The sequence below is a fragment of the Pinus tabuliformis genome, chromosome 8 (assembly GCF_031772625.1).
Source record: "Pinus tabuliformis cultivar Carrire ecotype Pingquan chromosome 8, CPIR1, whole genome shotgun sequence".
In the NCBI taxonomy this organism is placed as follows: domain Eukaryota; kingdom Viridiplantae; phylum Streptophyta; class Pinopsida; order Pinales; family Pinaceae; genus Pinus; species Pinus tabuliformis.
In genome coordinates, this window is record NC_142294.1 from 985,940,115 (window position 1) to 985,958,046 (window position 17,932).

The 17,932-nt window shown below is 34.4% G+C and overlaps 1 protein-coding gene across 2 annotated transcripts; it reads right to left on the reverse strand.

Annotated features, from left to right (window-relative positions):
* Positions 1–9,463: 9,463 nt before the first annotated feature.
* On the reverse strand, positions 9,464–11,726 carry LOC149238721 (allene oxide cyclase, chloroplastic-like). 2 transcript variants are annotated; one of them, XM_089373167.1, is made up of 4 exons: positions 11,119–11,726; positions 10,871–10,995; positions 10,363–10,443; positions 9,464–10,202 (listed from the first exon to the last, which is right to left on the reverse strand). In XM_089373167.1, the coding sequence occupies exons 1-4, from the start codon at positions 11,687–11,689 to the stop codon at positions 9,945–9,947; spliced, it is 1,035 nt and encodes a 344-aa protein (XP_089229293.1). In that variant the 5' UTR covers positions 11,690–11,726; the 3' UTR covers positions 9,464–9,944. The 2 variants fall into 2 exon arrangements, with proteins under 2 accessions (XP_089229293.1, XP_089229292.1); XM_089373166.1 differs by having other exon boundaries at positions 10,363–10,506; positions 11,119–11,721.
* Between the last annotated feature and the right edge of the window lie 6,206 nt (positions 11,727–17,932).

Sequence of the window (17,932 nt, forward strand, 5' to 3'; positions counted from 1 at the left end):
CTCATTCACTTCTTTGAACTTTTTCTTTAGCCAACTAATTCCTTGGTCATGCTAGATTTCAAAATTTCGTTCTCATTCACTTGTTCAAACTTTTCTTTCGTCTGATTATTTGATAGGCCCAATTTCCAAATCAAGCCTAATTAAAGCTTTACCTTCAATGTACTTGCTTGATCATACCCAATTTTCAAATAGGACCCTTTTTCACCCATTCAAATTGTTCCTTTATCCTAATTCGATGCTCAAGCCTAACTTTGAAATCAAACCCTCACTAATTTTGCTTCACCCTTGATTTTGAAATCAATCTTAATCTCTTTGTTGGAAAATTATATATTACAGAGAAATGGAACACATAAAATATTGCAGAAACACAAACACAAAAAATGCATAAAACAAGAGAGACACAGATATATATGGTTCACCCAATTTGGGCTACATCCACGGAGAAACATCCAATCCTTCCTTTATATTATCTAGCAAAACGAAGATATACAACCTACACCAGATCCGTTGTAATTTCCTCTTCGCTTTCACACAATCTCCTCTCTCTTTCTCGCTCAAAATACACATATCCATAGCCGCAATACAATTCCCTCATATATAACGAGGGATTGTCTTCTAGGGAAAAATACCCTAAATTAAACATAACTTCTCTTGTCAGATCATCTACCTAATGAACGACTCAAATTGACTAGAAAATTACAATATTTTACAAGGAAATTTTACATCTATTTTTAGCCTCGGGGGTGCTGCCCTCGAACCCCTTCTAAGGGGTGGCTCATAAAATCGTTGTCACCCCCTGGTGATGATCAAATGGGGAACGTTGCCACCCCATTAAGAACTGGCGTCTAACACGGTGATAGCTTTGAATAAAAATGACCACACAACAATCTCCCACTTGGAGACTGATTATAGAAACTCCACGGTTGTTTGATTTGTTGGACAATGCTTCCACTTTGGACCTGGTTGTTTCTCATCTTCATCATCATACTTGAAGACCAATTGAAACTGATCATAATCTCATTTTATCCTTGGTTATAACTTTTATTAACATATCTATAAGATTCTGGCTAGTGTGTATATTTTCCAACTTTAATTGTCCATCTTCCAACATTAACTGTATGAAATGGTACTTGATTTCTATATGTTTATTCTTGGAATGAAATGTTGAGTTCTTTGCAAGACGAATGGCACTCTTCTTGTCATTGTATAACCTGCCCATCTCTTACTTCTTACCCAATTCATTCATAAACCTTTGCAACCAAATCATTTCTTTACTAGCCTCTGTAGCAGCAACATACTCTACTTTTGTCATTGAAAGTGAAACAACACTTTGCATATTTGAAACCCAACTTACAGTTGTTTCACCTACATTAAACACATACCCTGTGGTGCTCCTTATGTTATCTCTATCACCTACCATATAAGCATCAACATATCCCTGTAGAGTGATGTTTGAACCACCAAAGAATAATCTTTTATTTGTGGTACCTCTCAAATACCTGAGAATTCACTTCATTGCCATCAAATGTTCTTTTCCTGGATTGTTCATGTACTTGCTTACAATTCCCACTACATGTGCAATATTAGGCCTTGTGCAAACCATTGCATACATTAAGCTTCCAACTGTTGATGCATATGGAACTTTAGACATATAATTTATCTCTTCTTGGATCATGGGACACCTCCTTACTTAGTTTTAAATGGCTACCCAAAGGTGTACAAACTGGTTTTTCATTTTGCATATTAAATCTTTTCGACGCCTTTTGTATGTACTCACTTTGAGATAATGTTAATTTGTGATTTTTCCTGTTTGTATTTATTCTCATACCAAGGATTTATTTTTCAGCACCCAAATATTTCATTGCAATTAAATTTTCCAATCTTTCTTTCAGTGCATTTATTTCTTGCATGTTAGACCTTGCAACAAGCATGTCATCTACATACAATAACAATATAATATAGTTTCCATCATTTTTCCTTTTGAAATAAACACAATGATCAGAGTGACATCTAGTATAACCTTGTTCAGACATAAACCTATCAAATTTTAGATACCACTACCTTGAAGCCTATTTTAAGCCATACAAGCTCTTCTTCAACCTACACACTAGTTTCTCCTTCCTTTTGACCTCATATCCTTGTGGTTGTTGCAAATATATCTCTTCCTCCAAATCCCCATGGAGAAAAGTCATATTTACATCTAACTGCTCAAGATGCAAACCTTATGTTGCTACTAGACTTAAACTAGTCCTGATTGAAGTCATTTTAACAACAGGAGAAAATATTTCATCAAAGTCTATACCTTTATTCTATGCAAACCCCTCACCACAAGTCTAGCTTTATACATTTTTCTACCTCCATCTTATTCCTTCAGCCTATAAACCCATTTTATTCTATAATGTTGCTTTACCTACATGCAACTTCACTAAGTCCCAAGTCTAGTTATGTACCAAGAATTCCATCTCTTCTTTCATGGCTAGCTCCAACTTCTTCCTAGTTTCTACTTGCATTGTTTCCTCATAACATTATGGTTCATCAGAATCAGCCAACAATACATAATATAATGAAGGAGAGTATCATTCAGGGGGTCTACTTATCCTGGTAGAGCTTCTAACACCACTTTCAGATGTTTGAGGTGCCTGTTGTTGTTGTGGTTGTTGTTGTTTTTGTGGTTGTTGATCATTATGATTTTCAGACACCTTTTACTTTTTTTTGTGATCTCATCAAGCACTGTGTATTATTTGTTTTCTTTTTCTTGTTTCTTTTCCTACATTTGATCCTTATACAAAACCCTTTCATTGAATATGACATCTCTACTCCTAATGATTTTGTGATTTTCATAATCATAAAAGCAATAACCAAAATCATTAACACCATATCCAATAAAGGTACATTTCCTTGATTTTGCCTCAAGATTTGTTCTGTTTTCTTTATTAATGTGGACAAAGGCTTCACAACCGAAAGTCTTTAAAAATGAGGAGTTTACCTTTTTACATGTCCATGCCTCCTCTGGAATACCACCATCCAAGGAACTTGAAGGCCCTCTATTTATTAGATAAACAACTGTGTCTACAACATCTTCCCAAAATTGTAAAGGCAATCATGCATGCAATCTCATGCACCTTGCACACTCCATGATTGTCCTGTTCATCCTTTCTGACACACCATTTTCCTGTGGTGTTCCTAGAACTATCTTCTCTTTGCGAATTATGTGCTCTGAACAATATTTATCCAATTCTTTGCTACAATAGTCACCTCCATTGTCTGATCTGAGACACTTCAACTTGTTTCCTGTCTCATTCTCAACCAAAGCTTTCCATTTCTTGAAAGTATAAAATACATCATATTTATTTCGAATACAATAAGTCTAGGTTTTTTCGATTGCATCATCAGTGAAAGTAACATAATAACGAGAGCCACCAGAAGATGATACCTAAGCAGGTCCCCATACATATGTATCCACAAGCTCTAATTTTTCGCTCATTTTATTTTATAATTCTGAGGAATTTTAATTTCTTCTATTTTCCATAACACAATTCTCATAGAAATCCAAATCAACATGCTTCAAACCTAACAACAAATTTTTTGAGTGAAGAATCTACATCCCCTTCTCACTCATGTGCCCGAGCATATGATGCCACAATGTTGTATATGCTCCTATGGAGGTTAAATCATTAACAGAATTAAAAATACCATTGCATAAATACAATGTACCAACATTCTCTCGTTTTTCTATTACCAGGGCTCCTTTAGTGACCTTCTAAGTTTTATCTATAAAAGTAGTTACAGATCTCTCACCTCCCACCTGCCTTGTTGAAATTAGATTTGACTTCAGATCTGGAACATGCCTTACCTCCTTCAATAGTCATTGGTTTACATTCTGCTGTTTTATGAAAACTTTACCCATTCCAATGATTTTACAGGGTTTATCATCCCCCAAACGAACCTGTCCAAAATCTCCTTGCACATAATCATGAAAATGTTTCCTATCAAGTGTGGCATGGAATGAGGCCCTTGAATCTACCACCCAGGCTTCAATAATATTTTCTAATGAAAGAATCAAAGCATATTGCAATATATCACCTGCCACATTCGCTTCATGATTGTTTTCTTATTGTGTGTCTCCTTATTTTCCCTACAGAGAATTACAATATTTCTTCAGGTATCCTTTATTCTCGCATTTCCAGCACATTATCCCGATCTGGACTTGGATCTACCTTTCTTTGACTTACTATGATATCCTGGGCTCTTTCCTCTTTCCATTTTTCTTCCCCTAGTCTTTGTAGTCAAAGCATTACCTGATGTCTCACCAGAGCTTTTCCTTCGCATTTCCTTAGTAAGGATTGCACCGACAACATCACCAAACTTTAAAGTACTAGATCCATCCAGAGACAGAGTTACTAATAGTCATAACTAAACCATTCCAACTTTTTGGCAATAAGCATAGAAATAACAGAGCCCTACCTTCATCATCAAAATTTACCCCTACAGAACTTAACTGACTGGTAACCGTATTAAATTCATTTAAATGATTAGCAACAAATCCACCTTCTAACATATTCATATTAAATAAACGCTTCATAAGAAATGCCTTATTTGAGGCTGATGGTTTTTCATATAGTTTGGTTAATGCCGACATTAAACCCTTTGTTGTCGTTTCCTTTGAAATAATCAAGGCTACCAACGCCGCTAGGCACAACTGTATTATTGTAAGTGTCTTTCAGTCGAGAATCTCCCATTCTGTGTTTTTCATACTTGTCAGCTTCTTTGTTTTTCCGCTCAATGGTAGGTACAAATCTTTCTAATACAAATAATCTTCCACAACTAGTAGTTTTGGTCATTAAATTTCTCAACCCTAAACCTACCATCTTCTGCCATTTATTCCACTCGAACTAGGGACCCTTCTCTCCTGCAAGTTTATCAGCTAAATAGACCTTCGACTCTAATACTAGTTGTTATAAAATTATCTATTACAGAGCAATGTAACACAAAATATTGCAGAAACACAAACACAAAAAACGCATAAAACAAGAGAGACACAGATATACGTGTTTCACAAAATTTAAGCTACATCCATGGAGAAGCAGCCAGTTCTTCCTTTATATTATTCATCAAAATGAAGAGATACAACCTAGAGCAGATTTGATGTAATTTCTTCCTCGCTCTCACACAATCTCCTCTCTCTTTCTTGCTCAGAATACACATATCCATAATCGCAATAAAATTTCCTCATATATAGCGAGGGGTTGCCTTCTAGGGAAAAATTCCTTAAATTAAAATAATTTCTATTGTTAGATCATCCACCTAATGAACGGCTTAGATTAACTATGAAATTACAATATTTTACAAGGCAATTTTACATCTATTTTTAGCTTTGGGGGCGTTGCCCCCGAAACCCTGCCACGGAAGGGGGGGGGTCATAAAATCGTCGTCACCTCGCCCCACCTTGGACCCCCTGACAGAGATCAAATGGGCAGTGTTTCTGCCCCTTTACGAACTGGGGTCCAACATGGAAATACCTCTAAATAAAAAAGATAATGAGACTCCACACCTAACACTCTTGATTGTGCTCACTTCTTATTTGTAATCAAATGTGTAGTTTCATACCTTTTCCATCAAAATACTCCTCCCAAATCTTAGTTTTTAAGTTTTCCCTAGCCCTTTAATTAAGCATTTATATTCTTGCTAATCTTTCAATTTCATGATTTAACATAATTCCCTTTTTACCCAATTTGAATATGTTCAAATATGAATTCTTTCCCCCATTTCAAATGTAAGTTCACCTCTCAAACTTACACCTAATATACAAACCAACCTCAATTTTGCAATCAAAACATCATTTAAAACAATTCAAAGGTCTAAAGTGTTATGAACCACATATCTTAAAAAAAATTAAGAAGTCAATGAATACAATCCACTTTGAGGGTGGAACCTCCTTTTTACAATGAATACAATACAAGGCAAGATATGATGATCCTAAGGCTAGGTCTCCTTGGTATACATATATAGGTTATAGTATATATAACATAGAACAATAGAAATGTAATAACTCAATATATAGGGATGAATAGGAGGTTTTAAGCTTAACATGGGGTTTTATAGGGTTTTACATGCCCCTTCCCTTCAAACAAGTGTTGTCTTCAATACTTGACTAATTGTAGGTGTTCCTGTATGAATAACTCATCTTCCCATGACACCTAATCCATTGGCATGCTCTTCCATTTGATAAGGTACTCAATAATTGTTTGATTTCTCAACTATATAATCCTTGTTACAAAGATTTTTTTTCCAGTTCTATTATGATTTTCCCTTCTTCATTAATATTTGGTAAAATAGTCTACCCTGGAATTGTTATTTATTACCTTATTTAAGTAAGAAACATGGAATATCGGATGTACACGTGAAGATGTAAAGAAGTCTAGTTTGTAATCCATACTTCTAAATCTTATACAACCCATTATAATAAGGGCAATAATACCTCAATGTTAATTTATTTGGACCCATATGCCATGAACAATTTTTTGTTTCCATCGTCACTGGTGAAGACAAAGCACTTTGGCTAGGTTGAATGATGTCAACCTCTAACATTTATTGAATTATATGCTCAATCTCACTCTTATATGCATATAGGTACCTATAAGGTCTAATGTTAGGTGGTACAATTATGTGTTGTGAATGACTAGCATGGTGATGATATTAACATGTGGAATACCCTTATGCATCTCTCTGAATACCTTGTAATGATTGTTGATAATTTTTTGGAGATCCATTTTAGTAGAGCATATAGATGTTTGAATATCTAATTAGCATAATTGTGCAATTACACCATGACATCCCTTTTTGAGTACTTTTGTCAGGCAATTAGAGTATATCACTTTGGATGGTTTCCCTTAGATACCTCGAAGTTAGCTCCATCTTAACGTTGGATGTATTAAGCGTCAAGAATGATCAAATCTCTCGACATGCAAACCTCTCCTCAAGTTCAATCTTGAAATCTCTTTTTTGACTGCAAAACTTGAGGATTTGCACCTCGAGAGATTTGATCCCTCTCGGTGCTTGATAGATCCAGAGTTAAGATGGATCTACATTGGTCTTAATCATTCTTGGAACCTCGTGATACAGTAATCTGCTCTCTTGCCTCACCCCCTCCTTTCTACTTCTCCCCTTTTTTCCTTTTGTATTCTTAAATTTCTTAATTCTTAAATTAATTTAAAACAATAATATTTAAATTAAATTTACTTAAATCAATAAAATTAAATTAATAATATTCAAATTCATTTATTTATATTCTTTACTAGTATGCTTAATTTTCATCTCTTTCATTCTTAATTTATACTCTTTTTATTATTTATTTATTATAATTTAAACATTCTCATAACCATTAAAAAAGTCCCCTTCTCCCTAATTTTCTCCTTATTATTATAGCTTGAAATTTTTTATTTTTAATTAAATTAAAATTCTAGTTATGTTTAATTAATTCAATTCTTTAATTTCTTTTACTAATTTTTTTGAACTCTTCCTTTTTAACCACTAAGTTATTAATTTAATATTATTTATAAAAGATTAATTAATAAACTTAAATATATTTTTTTTAACAACTTAATTATTAATTTAATATTATTTATAAAGAACTAATGGGTAAGAATCCATCTATTTAAAGCTTTATAAAAAAAGTTTGTAATCAATCTATTCTCCACTATTTGAGGTAGACAATGGGAGGATATTGTCCTCCCCATATAGTGAACAAGATCTAAAATCTTATAAAAAAATATTGTCCAAAAATATTATCAATAACTCATACTTACAATATCTTTAAAAAAATTATCCATACAAAACTTTTCAATATTTTTTTTAATTAATTTTTTTAATGATTTATATATTTCTTTTTCGTTAATATAATCTTTAACATAACTCACACTTCCAATCTCCTATGATAAGTAAAGATTTACGTAAGTAAACACTCTTAACACGACTGTCTTTAAGCATTTATATATTTTACTGGCTTTTCTCTCATATCCTCTTAACACCATAACTCACAACTCACACTCGAAACAATTGTTTTTTTTAAACATAACTCACACGTGAAACATATTTATTTTTTTTAACCATAACTCGCGCTTCGAACATTCCAATGATGATGTGGTTAAAAGTCGTACACATCTAAATCTCTCCCAAGACTACCCTCTCTCTCTCGCAATCAATAAATATGCACATCATTTTTTAAATGCGGAGAATATGCAAGTGAAGTGCAAATTCACAAGCCTTGCCTTATTCATATGAATAACAACTTTGGGAAACCATACCCCACCCCAATAACAATAACAATAATGTAATGTTACCCCAATAATAATAACAATAATGTAATGTCAGCCCAATAATAATAATAATAATAATAATAATAATAATAATGTAATGTCATACTTTCATTGGACATAGATGTGAGGACAAAATTCGTATGTCCCGGTGCACCCACTCCTAGAATCACAATAGCAATAATTTCCATGTTTTAAAAAAGTTTAATAATTTTTTTTGTCAACATTTTATAATTTGTGTTTTAATTTAATATAATTATTATTATTCACTTTTTAGACCTGTTTTAACCATTAAGTTTTATGGGTAAGAATCGTAATATCTGGTTTCTAAAAATTTAATAAAAAAATCTATAAACTTTTTAACTTCGTATGTCCCGGTGCACCCACTCCTAGAATCACAATAGCAATAATTTCCATGTTTTAAAAAAGTTTAATAATTTTTTTGTCAACATTTTATAATTTGTGTTTTAATTTAATATAATTATTATTATTCACTTTTTAGACCTGTTTTAACCATTAAGTTTTATGGGTAAGAATCGTAATATCTGGTTTCTAAAAATTTAATAAAAAAATCTATGAACTTTTTAACTTTCAAATATTAAAATGATTTTTTTTAAAAATTGAAAAAGATATATAAATATTTTAATTTTCAAAAATTAAATTTACATTACATGTGTATCATTATTCATAAAGAATATAAAGAGTGTGAAGTAAAATTTTTGAATATTTTAATTTAAAGAGATGTTGATTAAAGAAGTTGAGCTAGAATTTTTGAGTAATTTTAATTTAAAATGATGATGATTACCATTATAATTTAATGACATATGTGTGAGAGTTTATAATCATTTTTATAAGATTCATGGTCAACCATGTTTATGACACATTTTCCATTATGTTTTTACCAACAAAAAGGGTTTTCAACCCAAAAAAAAAATGAGAGATATAAATCAGTATTTTTTTTGTCTAAAAAAAGAAAAAGCTCAGAAAACATGACAATCCTTCAACTCACACATCTTCCATTCTACTCTTACCAACAATAAAAAAAAGTTTTAAAACACCAAAAAATAATAATAGTAATGTAAATCTGCTTTTACCAATAATAAAAAATTTAAAACACTAAAATAAATAGATAAAACCTTAAAAACATGATAATCGTTCAAACCACATATCTTCCATTCTAAGTTTATGAATAATAATAATAATATAAAAAGCATAATACCTTCACACAGTGAAGGTGCAGGACAGTAAAATTCTTTATATCTCCTTCCAAAGAAACCAAACCGAACCACGACCTGATTGACGATTACGCTATCTGTTCAAAATCTATTACATGTAAATTTATGAGACACAACCACTCCATTCTGCTCCTGCTGTGCTACTCCAAATATATATGTTTAATTAACATTTGATACATCATCTTTACATAATAGTAGATTCACAAAGTCAAGGTACATATTGAAAGGAGCGATGAAGGTGAAGGTCAAGCACCATGAACCTGCCCTCTATTTTCTTGTACCTTGGCTGATATTAGACCCTGACCACTACCAGCGGTGATCTAAAAACACATTACTAAGAATATATTATTTATTTAGGGTTGCAGGCCTGTTATTCATTGCAGGTAAAGTAAGTTAATTACTGGGTATAGTTGGGCAAGCAGGCATGAGCTTCTACATTCTTTGCTGAGGGAGATGGCTCCACATCCGGTGTTGGAAATACAGGCTCACCCAGCAGAGTTTCGGGCAGGCTTGGAATGCCCTCTAAGTAAAAAGTGTAGAATAACTTGAAAGGAAACACAATCTGCTTTAACTTTACTTGCCCACGAACTCCACTGAATATGCCAGAGCCCCCAGTAATTGCTAGATATGATTCCTCATATGTAAGGTAAGGCCCCTGTAATGTAATGGATACAGGCACGCATTGCTGATTACATTAGGCCTCTAGGAAGCAACTAAGTCGATTAATTCCTTTAAACCCAGATAACATTTTCAGCCAATACAATTAGAAATATAAACTTTGAATGGAACTAGCAAAGCAAAACAGAGTGATCTACCTGCACAGAAATATGGCCATAATCTCCGAAGTAAAAGCTGTAGATTGCTTCATAACGATCTCCGTTCTTGTCAGGAAAATGCTGGATAAGAATACAGAGCCCAGCTGTTATACCTATACGTTTCTGCAGATTGCCACTGTACAACTGCCCCCTCATAGAAAGAAAATTAGTTAGTTAGCATATGATTAGAAAACCCCAACCTGCAGGATCTAACTGTTCAGACTGGGGTTTATAGAAAGACTGGGAAAAACTCAGTTTTCGACTGAAAAATAACGGTGATTGCATAAGGTCATGCTAAACAAGCAAGGTTTTGAGTTCATCATTCATGGAGATCGATCGATTTCAAACACCCAATTGCCGGAGACTTGTTGGTTTTCAGCTTTAAAACCCAAGGATAATAGAGGTCGGAAATGACAGGCATTTACCCAGCAGGAACAAAAACATCAATGGATTTCAACTGATGCTAAAAAAATCCAAACCACGCACAGGCAAAATTAATTTGTCATACCTTGTTGCTAAATGGCACTAGATCTCCCAGATTATTGACGGGCTTCTGACTCAGACGAAGGTAAGCAGGGCTCCCTCTGTCCAACTCATTGATCTCATACACATGTAATTCCTGCACAGAGCCGCCTGCAACAGACAAGAAAAGTAGAAGAGGTCAACACGAACCCATCTAGGTAGTTCATTACATCAATAAAGTGCTGATTGAACCCTTGAGAACCAAATCAGCGAAGGGGAAGAGGGAGGGTTTACTTGGAGGGCCTTGAGCAGAAGCAGCGTTGGCTTTGACTCGATGTCGAAGTGACATTGATACCTTTGCTTCTGGCCGCACTCGCACCAGAGAGGAGTTGTCAAACTGGATTTGCCTCTCAGTCGTCACCATCTTTGGAGCCAACTGTGCCCCAAAATTCTCACCCTTTAAAGGGTTAAAACAAGTAGCAGGTCTTAAGCCTATATTGTTGATCTCTGAGTTTGAACGAACCCATCGAACCAGGCCTTTGTTGTTTCCTAAGGATGATTTTGATAAGATCGAGGTGGCAGTGCCAGCAGCAGCCATGGGATGGGGTGGGGGTGAATTCAGTTCAGGGAGATGATGAATCAGAATCAGAATCAGAAACAAGAACCACCCTGAGGATGTCCTCTTTGCTTGAGATGAAGATGGAGGGGGAGACAGAAGATCTAATGGAGCGCAGAAGAAGAAGCTAAATACAGGGTAGGGCAAGCACTTAGAAAAACAAAGGAGGGCTTCCAAAGGGTAGCAGGCAAAGGGGTCTAGCAGTGCACAAATATATCGCTGGTCCGCTGCCCAAAGACATATTTTCATGACAAAATGCCAGGGTCTTTCCTCGAAATCCGGAGTGGGTACCATTCATCTATTGGTCTATAAAGTCCACAGGCACGTGAAAAATACTGAGTATACAAAAAATTTGGTTCACACGATCACTCCACTACCGTTCATCAAAGTTCACCCTCTAGCTTACCTGGTCAACTCAACCGCCCACGAGAGAGGACGCTCGTTATTATATTAGGTTTCCAACATAGTTACCTAGTTTATTAGAAAAATTAGATTGAATGTTTTCCAATTCCTTAAAATTCACTTAATACAGTGACATTCACTGTTTTTTCTTAATATTTATTTATATAAATTAGTCTATATTTATTTTAATTTGGATTTATCAAAAGTTGAGAAAACATATTAAAAGAGATTTGATCTTTGTAAGAGCCCAATTAAAATCATATTGAAAGAGATTTGCTCCTTGTAAGAGTCGAATTAAGATGTATTTAATTTATTTTTTTAAATAGACTATATTCCATATGAATACTATGGGTCAATACCATGGTTGCTCAAAAACCATAGTGACTTGACCAAGTCAAGTTTACCTTAACCACACGACAAAAATTAATAAAAATAATAATAACAACATAGATTTTTTATTTTGAAATTGTTTTTATTTTAACATATGGTTATTTTATTTTCATTTTACTTTCACCAAATCAAAATGTTAAACACGACTCAACTGAACCTAAAAATTATACATTCCTGTAACTTTATTATCTTCTTCGTATAAACCATAGGTTCCCATTTAATTTTTGAAAAAATTATGGTGTTCTTAAATTTGTTGCAATCTCTTTATCATGTCGTGGCATGGGCACATGAGACCAATTATAATGTATAATTGGAGAAAAATGGTTCCATCCCACACTACTTACATATGAGTCCCCTCCCTTCCTAATTGTTTGAACAAGTAATGTATAATGAGAAAAGTGCTTCCATCCCACATTACCTACATATGAGTCCCCTCCCTTCCCAATTGTTTGAACAAGTTGCTAAAAAGTTTTGGCCAAGGCAATTCATTTTAGGATACAGAGTTATATATAAAAATAAAAATGTTTAAGACATGTTTAGTTTTAAGTAGATGTTCATGTAATTGTGTCAAGAGGCTCTCTACAATTTAGTATGGGGTAGATATCAAGCATAAATGTTTAACATTTAATAACCTCTACAATTTAGTATGAGGTAGATGTCAAGCGTACATGTTTAACATCTAACAAATTTAATGTTTAACAAACTTAATCTAATGTCAATGTCCACCTAGTTAAAAATTGATATAATTATTATATATAAACAAAATACAAATTCAACGTTGGTTTTATTGAAGTGGAATTTATATGTAGGTTCAATTAAAAAATACTAATAATAGGTTAACAGTAATACAGTGAAGATGTTGTAGTGTAAACATTTAAATCTTGACTTGATAAATAATAAGAAGTCAAAAGTAATAAAAATAATAAAATTTAATTTGTTATATTGTAATTATTTTATGTAGGGCAACTTACCTCCTCCAACTCAAGTTAGAAATTATGCTGGGGAGAAATTGCATAAATAATTATTTGTTACATTTGTCAATGTTAAATCATCTTATAATCTTTCTTTAGCAGTAACTAATAAATTGCAATGTGAAGTGGATAAGTAAATTGCTTGCTTAGAATTTGTATAAATTTTGGTGGGTAGAACCACTAGTAACTCTACACACATTTACAATTTACTCCTAAATAAGTTTTGAAGAAAAAATAAATAATGGTGGGAAGTAACTCCTATAAGTATATTTAATACATCTTATTCCTGTCCATTTTTTATGCAAAGACTTGCTTAAATTATGGTGGGAAGTAATTGATGGTAGATATGTTATCTACCTTGGTATAAGTTACTTTCAAGTATTTTATTTTTGGATGGTTTTCTTGCAAAGCTTAGGAATAAAAAAATCACTACACAAACATCTAAAAATCATGCAGGAGTATTGCAACCATATCCATTAATTATGACATAAAATATGTAAGGCAGTTATCCACATGACATTGTATTGTGCAAATGTTGCAATAAGACCTTCAATTTATGGTCCAATCAAATGTTTGATATTGGTCAATGCTAAACTAATAGGGATCAATAGATAAATAGACAAATAGATTGTTAAAGCCATGCACGGTCTAATAATGATTAGATAACCATATTTAAATTTAATTAATAATAGCATAACTTAATAGTTACAATATAACAAGTTTCTTAACCATGGATATCCACCCCCACTTTACCATGGATATTATTAACTTGTAAATAGGTTTTGCTACAATACTATGGGCCAATACCATGGATTATCAATACTACATACCAAAAAACATAACTCATTTCACAATTAAAAATTAAAATGTGAAATATTTTAGACATTACATATAGCATTGATTACATAGAGTGAAAATTCTCCATCATATGGATGGAGGGGGGAGAGAGAGCAGGGAAAGAGGGGGAGAGAGGAGAGAGAGAAGGAGATAGTGAGAGCGCTAGAGGATGGAGAGAGAGGGGGGGGGGGAGGAGAGGAGAGAGGGAGAGAGAGAGAGATGGAGTTGGAGGGGGGAGAGGGAGGGAAGAATATACATAGAGAGATAGAGGTAGAGAGAGAGGGAGTGACAATGGAGAGATGGAGAGAGAGGGAGAGAGGATAGGAGGGAAGACATAGAGGAGAAGAGAGAGAGCAGGAAACATAGAGATGGAGGTGGGAGAGAGAGAAAGAGAGAGGGAGGGAGATAGTGATAGAGTTGGAGGGTAGAGAGGGAGAGAGATATCGGAGGAGAGATAGAGGGAGGTGGGAGAGAGGGAGAGAGAAGAAAGAAGAGAGAGAGAGAAGGATGGAGGGAGAGAGACATGGGGTTGGAAAGGGAGAGAGAGAGAGAGATGGAGGGAGAGAGACATGGGGTTGGAAAGGGAGAGAGAGAGAAGGAAGAACAAAGACAAAAAAGATAGAGGTGGAGAGAGAGAGGGAGTGATAAGGGAGAGATGGAGAGAATGAGTGAGAGAGGATAGGAGGGAAGAGAGGGAGAAGGATAGGAGAGAGAAAGGGGAGAAGGGAAAGAGAAAAAGGGAGACACGAAGATGGAGGGGGGGCAGAAGGGGAGAGAGAGAGGGAGATAGCGATAGAGATGGAGGGAAAAAAGAGAGAGAGTAATGGGGAGGAGAGAGAGAGGGAGGTGGGATAGAAAGGGAGAGAGAGGAAGGAAAAGGGAGAGGAGAGTTGGAGGAAGAGAGAGATGGAGTTGTAGGGTGAGAGAGAGAAAGAGGGAGATAGCGATAAAGATGGAGGGAAAGAGAGAGAGAGTAATGGGGAGGAGAGAGAGAAGGAGGTGGGATAGAAAGGGAGAGAGAGGAAGGAAAAGAGAGGGGAGAGATGGAGGAAGAGAGAGATGGAGTTGTAGGGGGGAGAGAGAAAGAGGGAGATAAAGAGGGAGATAGCGATAGAGATGGAGGGAAAAGAGAGAGGAGAGTTGGAGGAAGAGAAAGATGGAGTTGTAGGGGGGAGAGAGAGAGAGAGAAAGAAAGAAATACATAAAGAGAGAAAGGTGGAGAGAGGGGGGTGATAAGAGAGCGATGGAGAGAGTAGAGCGGGGGGAAGAGAGAGAGAGGAGAGGGAGAGGGAGAGATGGATCCAGCCTAAATATGATATGTGTGTATATAAAAACTAGTCTAGATCCATCTTAACCTTGGATCTACCAAGTGTAGAGAAAGATCAAATCATTTTCACTTTAAAAACAATTTAGATCTCAATAAATTTAATCTCTCAAAACTTAATATATATGAAATTAAAATAAATCTAAACTAATCATATATAATATTATCTTAAAAATAAATAAATAAATTATCATGTAAAAATCCATCTAAAAATTACATAAATAAAATATTTAGAATTCTCGAAGTAAATTAAATAAAAAAAAATCCATGAAAACTTGCATAAATGAAGTATTTAGAAGTCTCTACCTAAATTAAATAAAAAAGAAAATCACGGAATTGAAGACATCACTCAAACAGAATGTATTCGAATTTGAGATCCTAAAAAAAAGGAATAGGTAACTTAGTTTCCACTGCGGTGGAAAAATCAACCATAGACGCAAGTTAAAGACCATAGTTGATATCAGAAATTAATTAATTCTTGAAAGTGAAATGAATGACGAGAAAGGAAAGTAAAATCGGTTTTTTTAGAAATTTCAATTACAAAGGTTAAAGTTCAAAATTGAAATTTTCAATCACACAGGTGAAATTTAAAATTTTGAAAATAAAATTAAAAACTAATATATTATAGGTTTGAAAACTCAGCCTTTTAATTATAAAATGGAAAATTATAATATATATATATATTATTTTAATTAGAGATATTTTATAATTTAGTATGAGGGAAATATTATAGTGTATATATACTAATGTAAATATTTGAAATATGAGTTCAATTAAAAATGGAAAAGTATAACAAAAAATAGGTTTTATTGTAATTAAAATATAAATGAAAGAAATAATTTTGGATGGACATGAGGGTTTCATCTAGTTGGGCTTAAGTTTTTGCAACTGTAGCCATAAGCTACAAGTTGCCATGTTCCTTTCTCCCTAGGTTTTGCACTATCACTCTCTCATACTCTTATGTTTTTTGTTCTTTTAACCAGCATGGACAAGGAGGTGCTCAACTACTCTTAGGACCCACTTGAGGGGGTCCATATCTAGGCCTCTCCACTATATGTCACGTCTCAACAGGCTACGCAAGTATTAGTCTGTGGAAATCATGGAGGGTTACGATTCATTTCTTGTTGCCCATCCCAAGGAGAGGCCTAAGCCCCAATAACTCTCTATTTTTAACCTTTCCTTTGTCAAATTTTTACCATTATTTGCTCCTTAATCCTTGATCACCACTGGAAACAATGCATATTCATGGTAAATCCGTTGTCGATCCTACCTCTTCACCATCCTATTGTTTTACTCCCACTTTCCTCCCTTTGCAGTTTGGTTTCCTAAGTTGGCTTCTAACCATTGATATGTTGAGTAGTTGTGGTACTCTGATCCAATGGCCCACATTTTCCTCTAAAAAAGGTAGTGTCAGATAAAAAAAAAAAAAAAAAAAAACCGCATCAAGAGGAAAGTTGAGGAACCTTGTCTTGTATTAGGAGCATACATCATGTTGCACGACATCTCAAAGATGGGGAACTTTGCATTGGTGGGAAGGTTTGTGAGTAAAATATGCTCCATGGCAGCCCTAAGAAACTAGACAAATCAACATTTTTTAACTCTTCTTGGCTACACACCAAGGTGTATGATACTAGCCAAAGGCTGGCTAGGTTGGATCACATCTTCAAGTGAAGATGCAAAAAATTTCCTGAAAATATATTGGAATTGAGGCTCGTAGAATTATTTCTCAAATGATGGATGGTGGACTTTGATGCAAGGTAAAAAAAAATCATAATTATTCCTATTAGGGTTCATCTATTAGGTCTACCTATGATTTTCTACTCTTAAGAAGTATTCAAGGAAATCAAAAATATCTTAGGGTTTTTTACAAGGTGGATTTTTCATTCCACCACATGGGTTACATGGGAATGACAAGAATTCTTGTGGGATTCAATCTAGCATATGGTCTCACAGATGCTATGACTAGTAAGGTAGGTAACACCTCTCATAGGCATGTTCAGGATTATGAAGGCATCCCCTTCAAATGTGGTTAGTAGCATGCCTATGGCCACCTCGAGAAGGACTGTAAAATGAAAAAACAAAGTTGATATAGATAAAGAAACCCCTAAAGGAACAAATTTTATGTGAAACCCCCTCTGTGGCTAAGAAAATAGGTGTTACAATGACTACTTCTCTTCCTTCTAAGTTGGTTATGTCAGGATTTCCATTGACATTGACTACTCATACAGAGCTTGCTTCGCCTAGAGTCCTTGCATCACAACTTCCTCAATCGATGGCAAGTTCAGTTGGAGCCCCATTGACATTCACTGCAACAGAAATTGATCTGTGTTATATGTTACTTTAAGAGACCCCATCTCTTCTCCCTATTTAGGAGGGCCCCCCTTTCACATGTACGCCCCATATTTCCTCATCCCCTATATTGTTTATGTTTTCACCTCATTACTTTGGTGATTCTACTCTTCCTATATAATGTCTTCTCTCCTTAACTATTCCACCCTCTTTATCAAACCCCCCTATGGACTCTGTAAACATTTCTTCATCCTCTCTAGAACCATATTATTTCTCTCT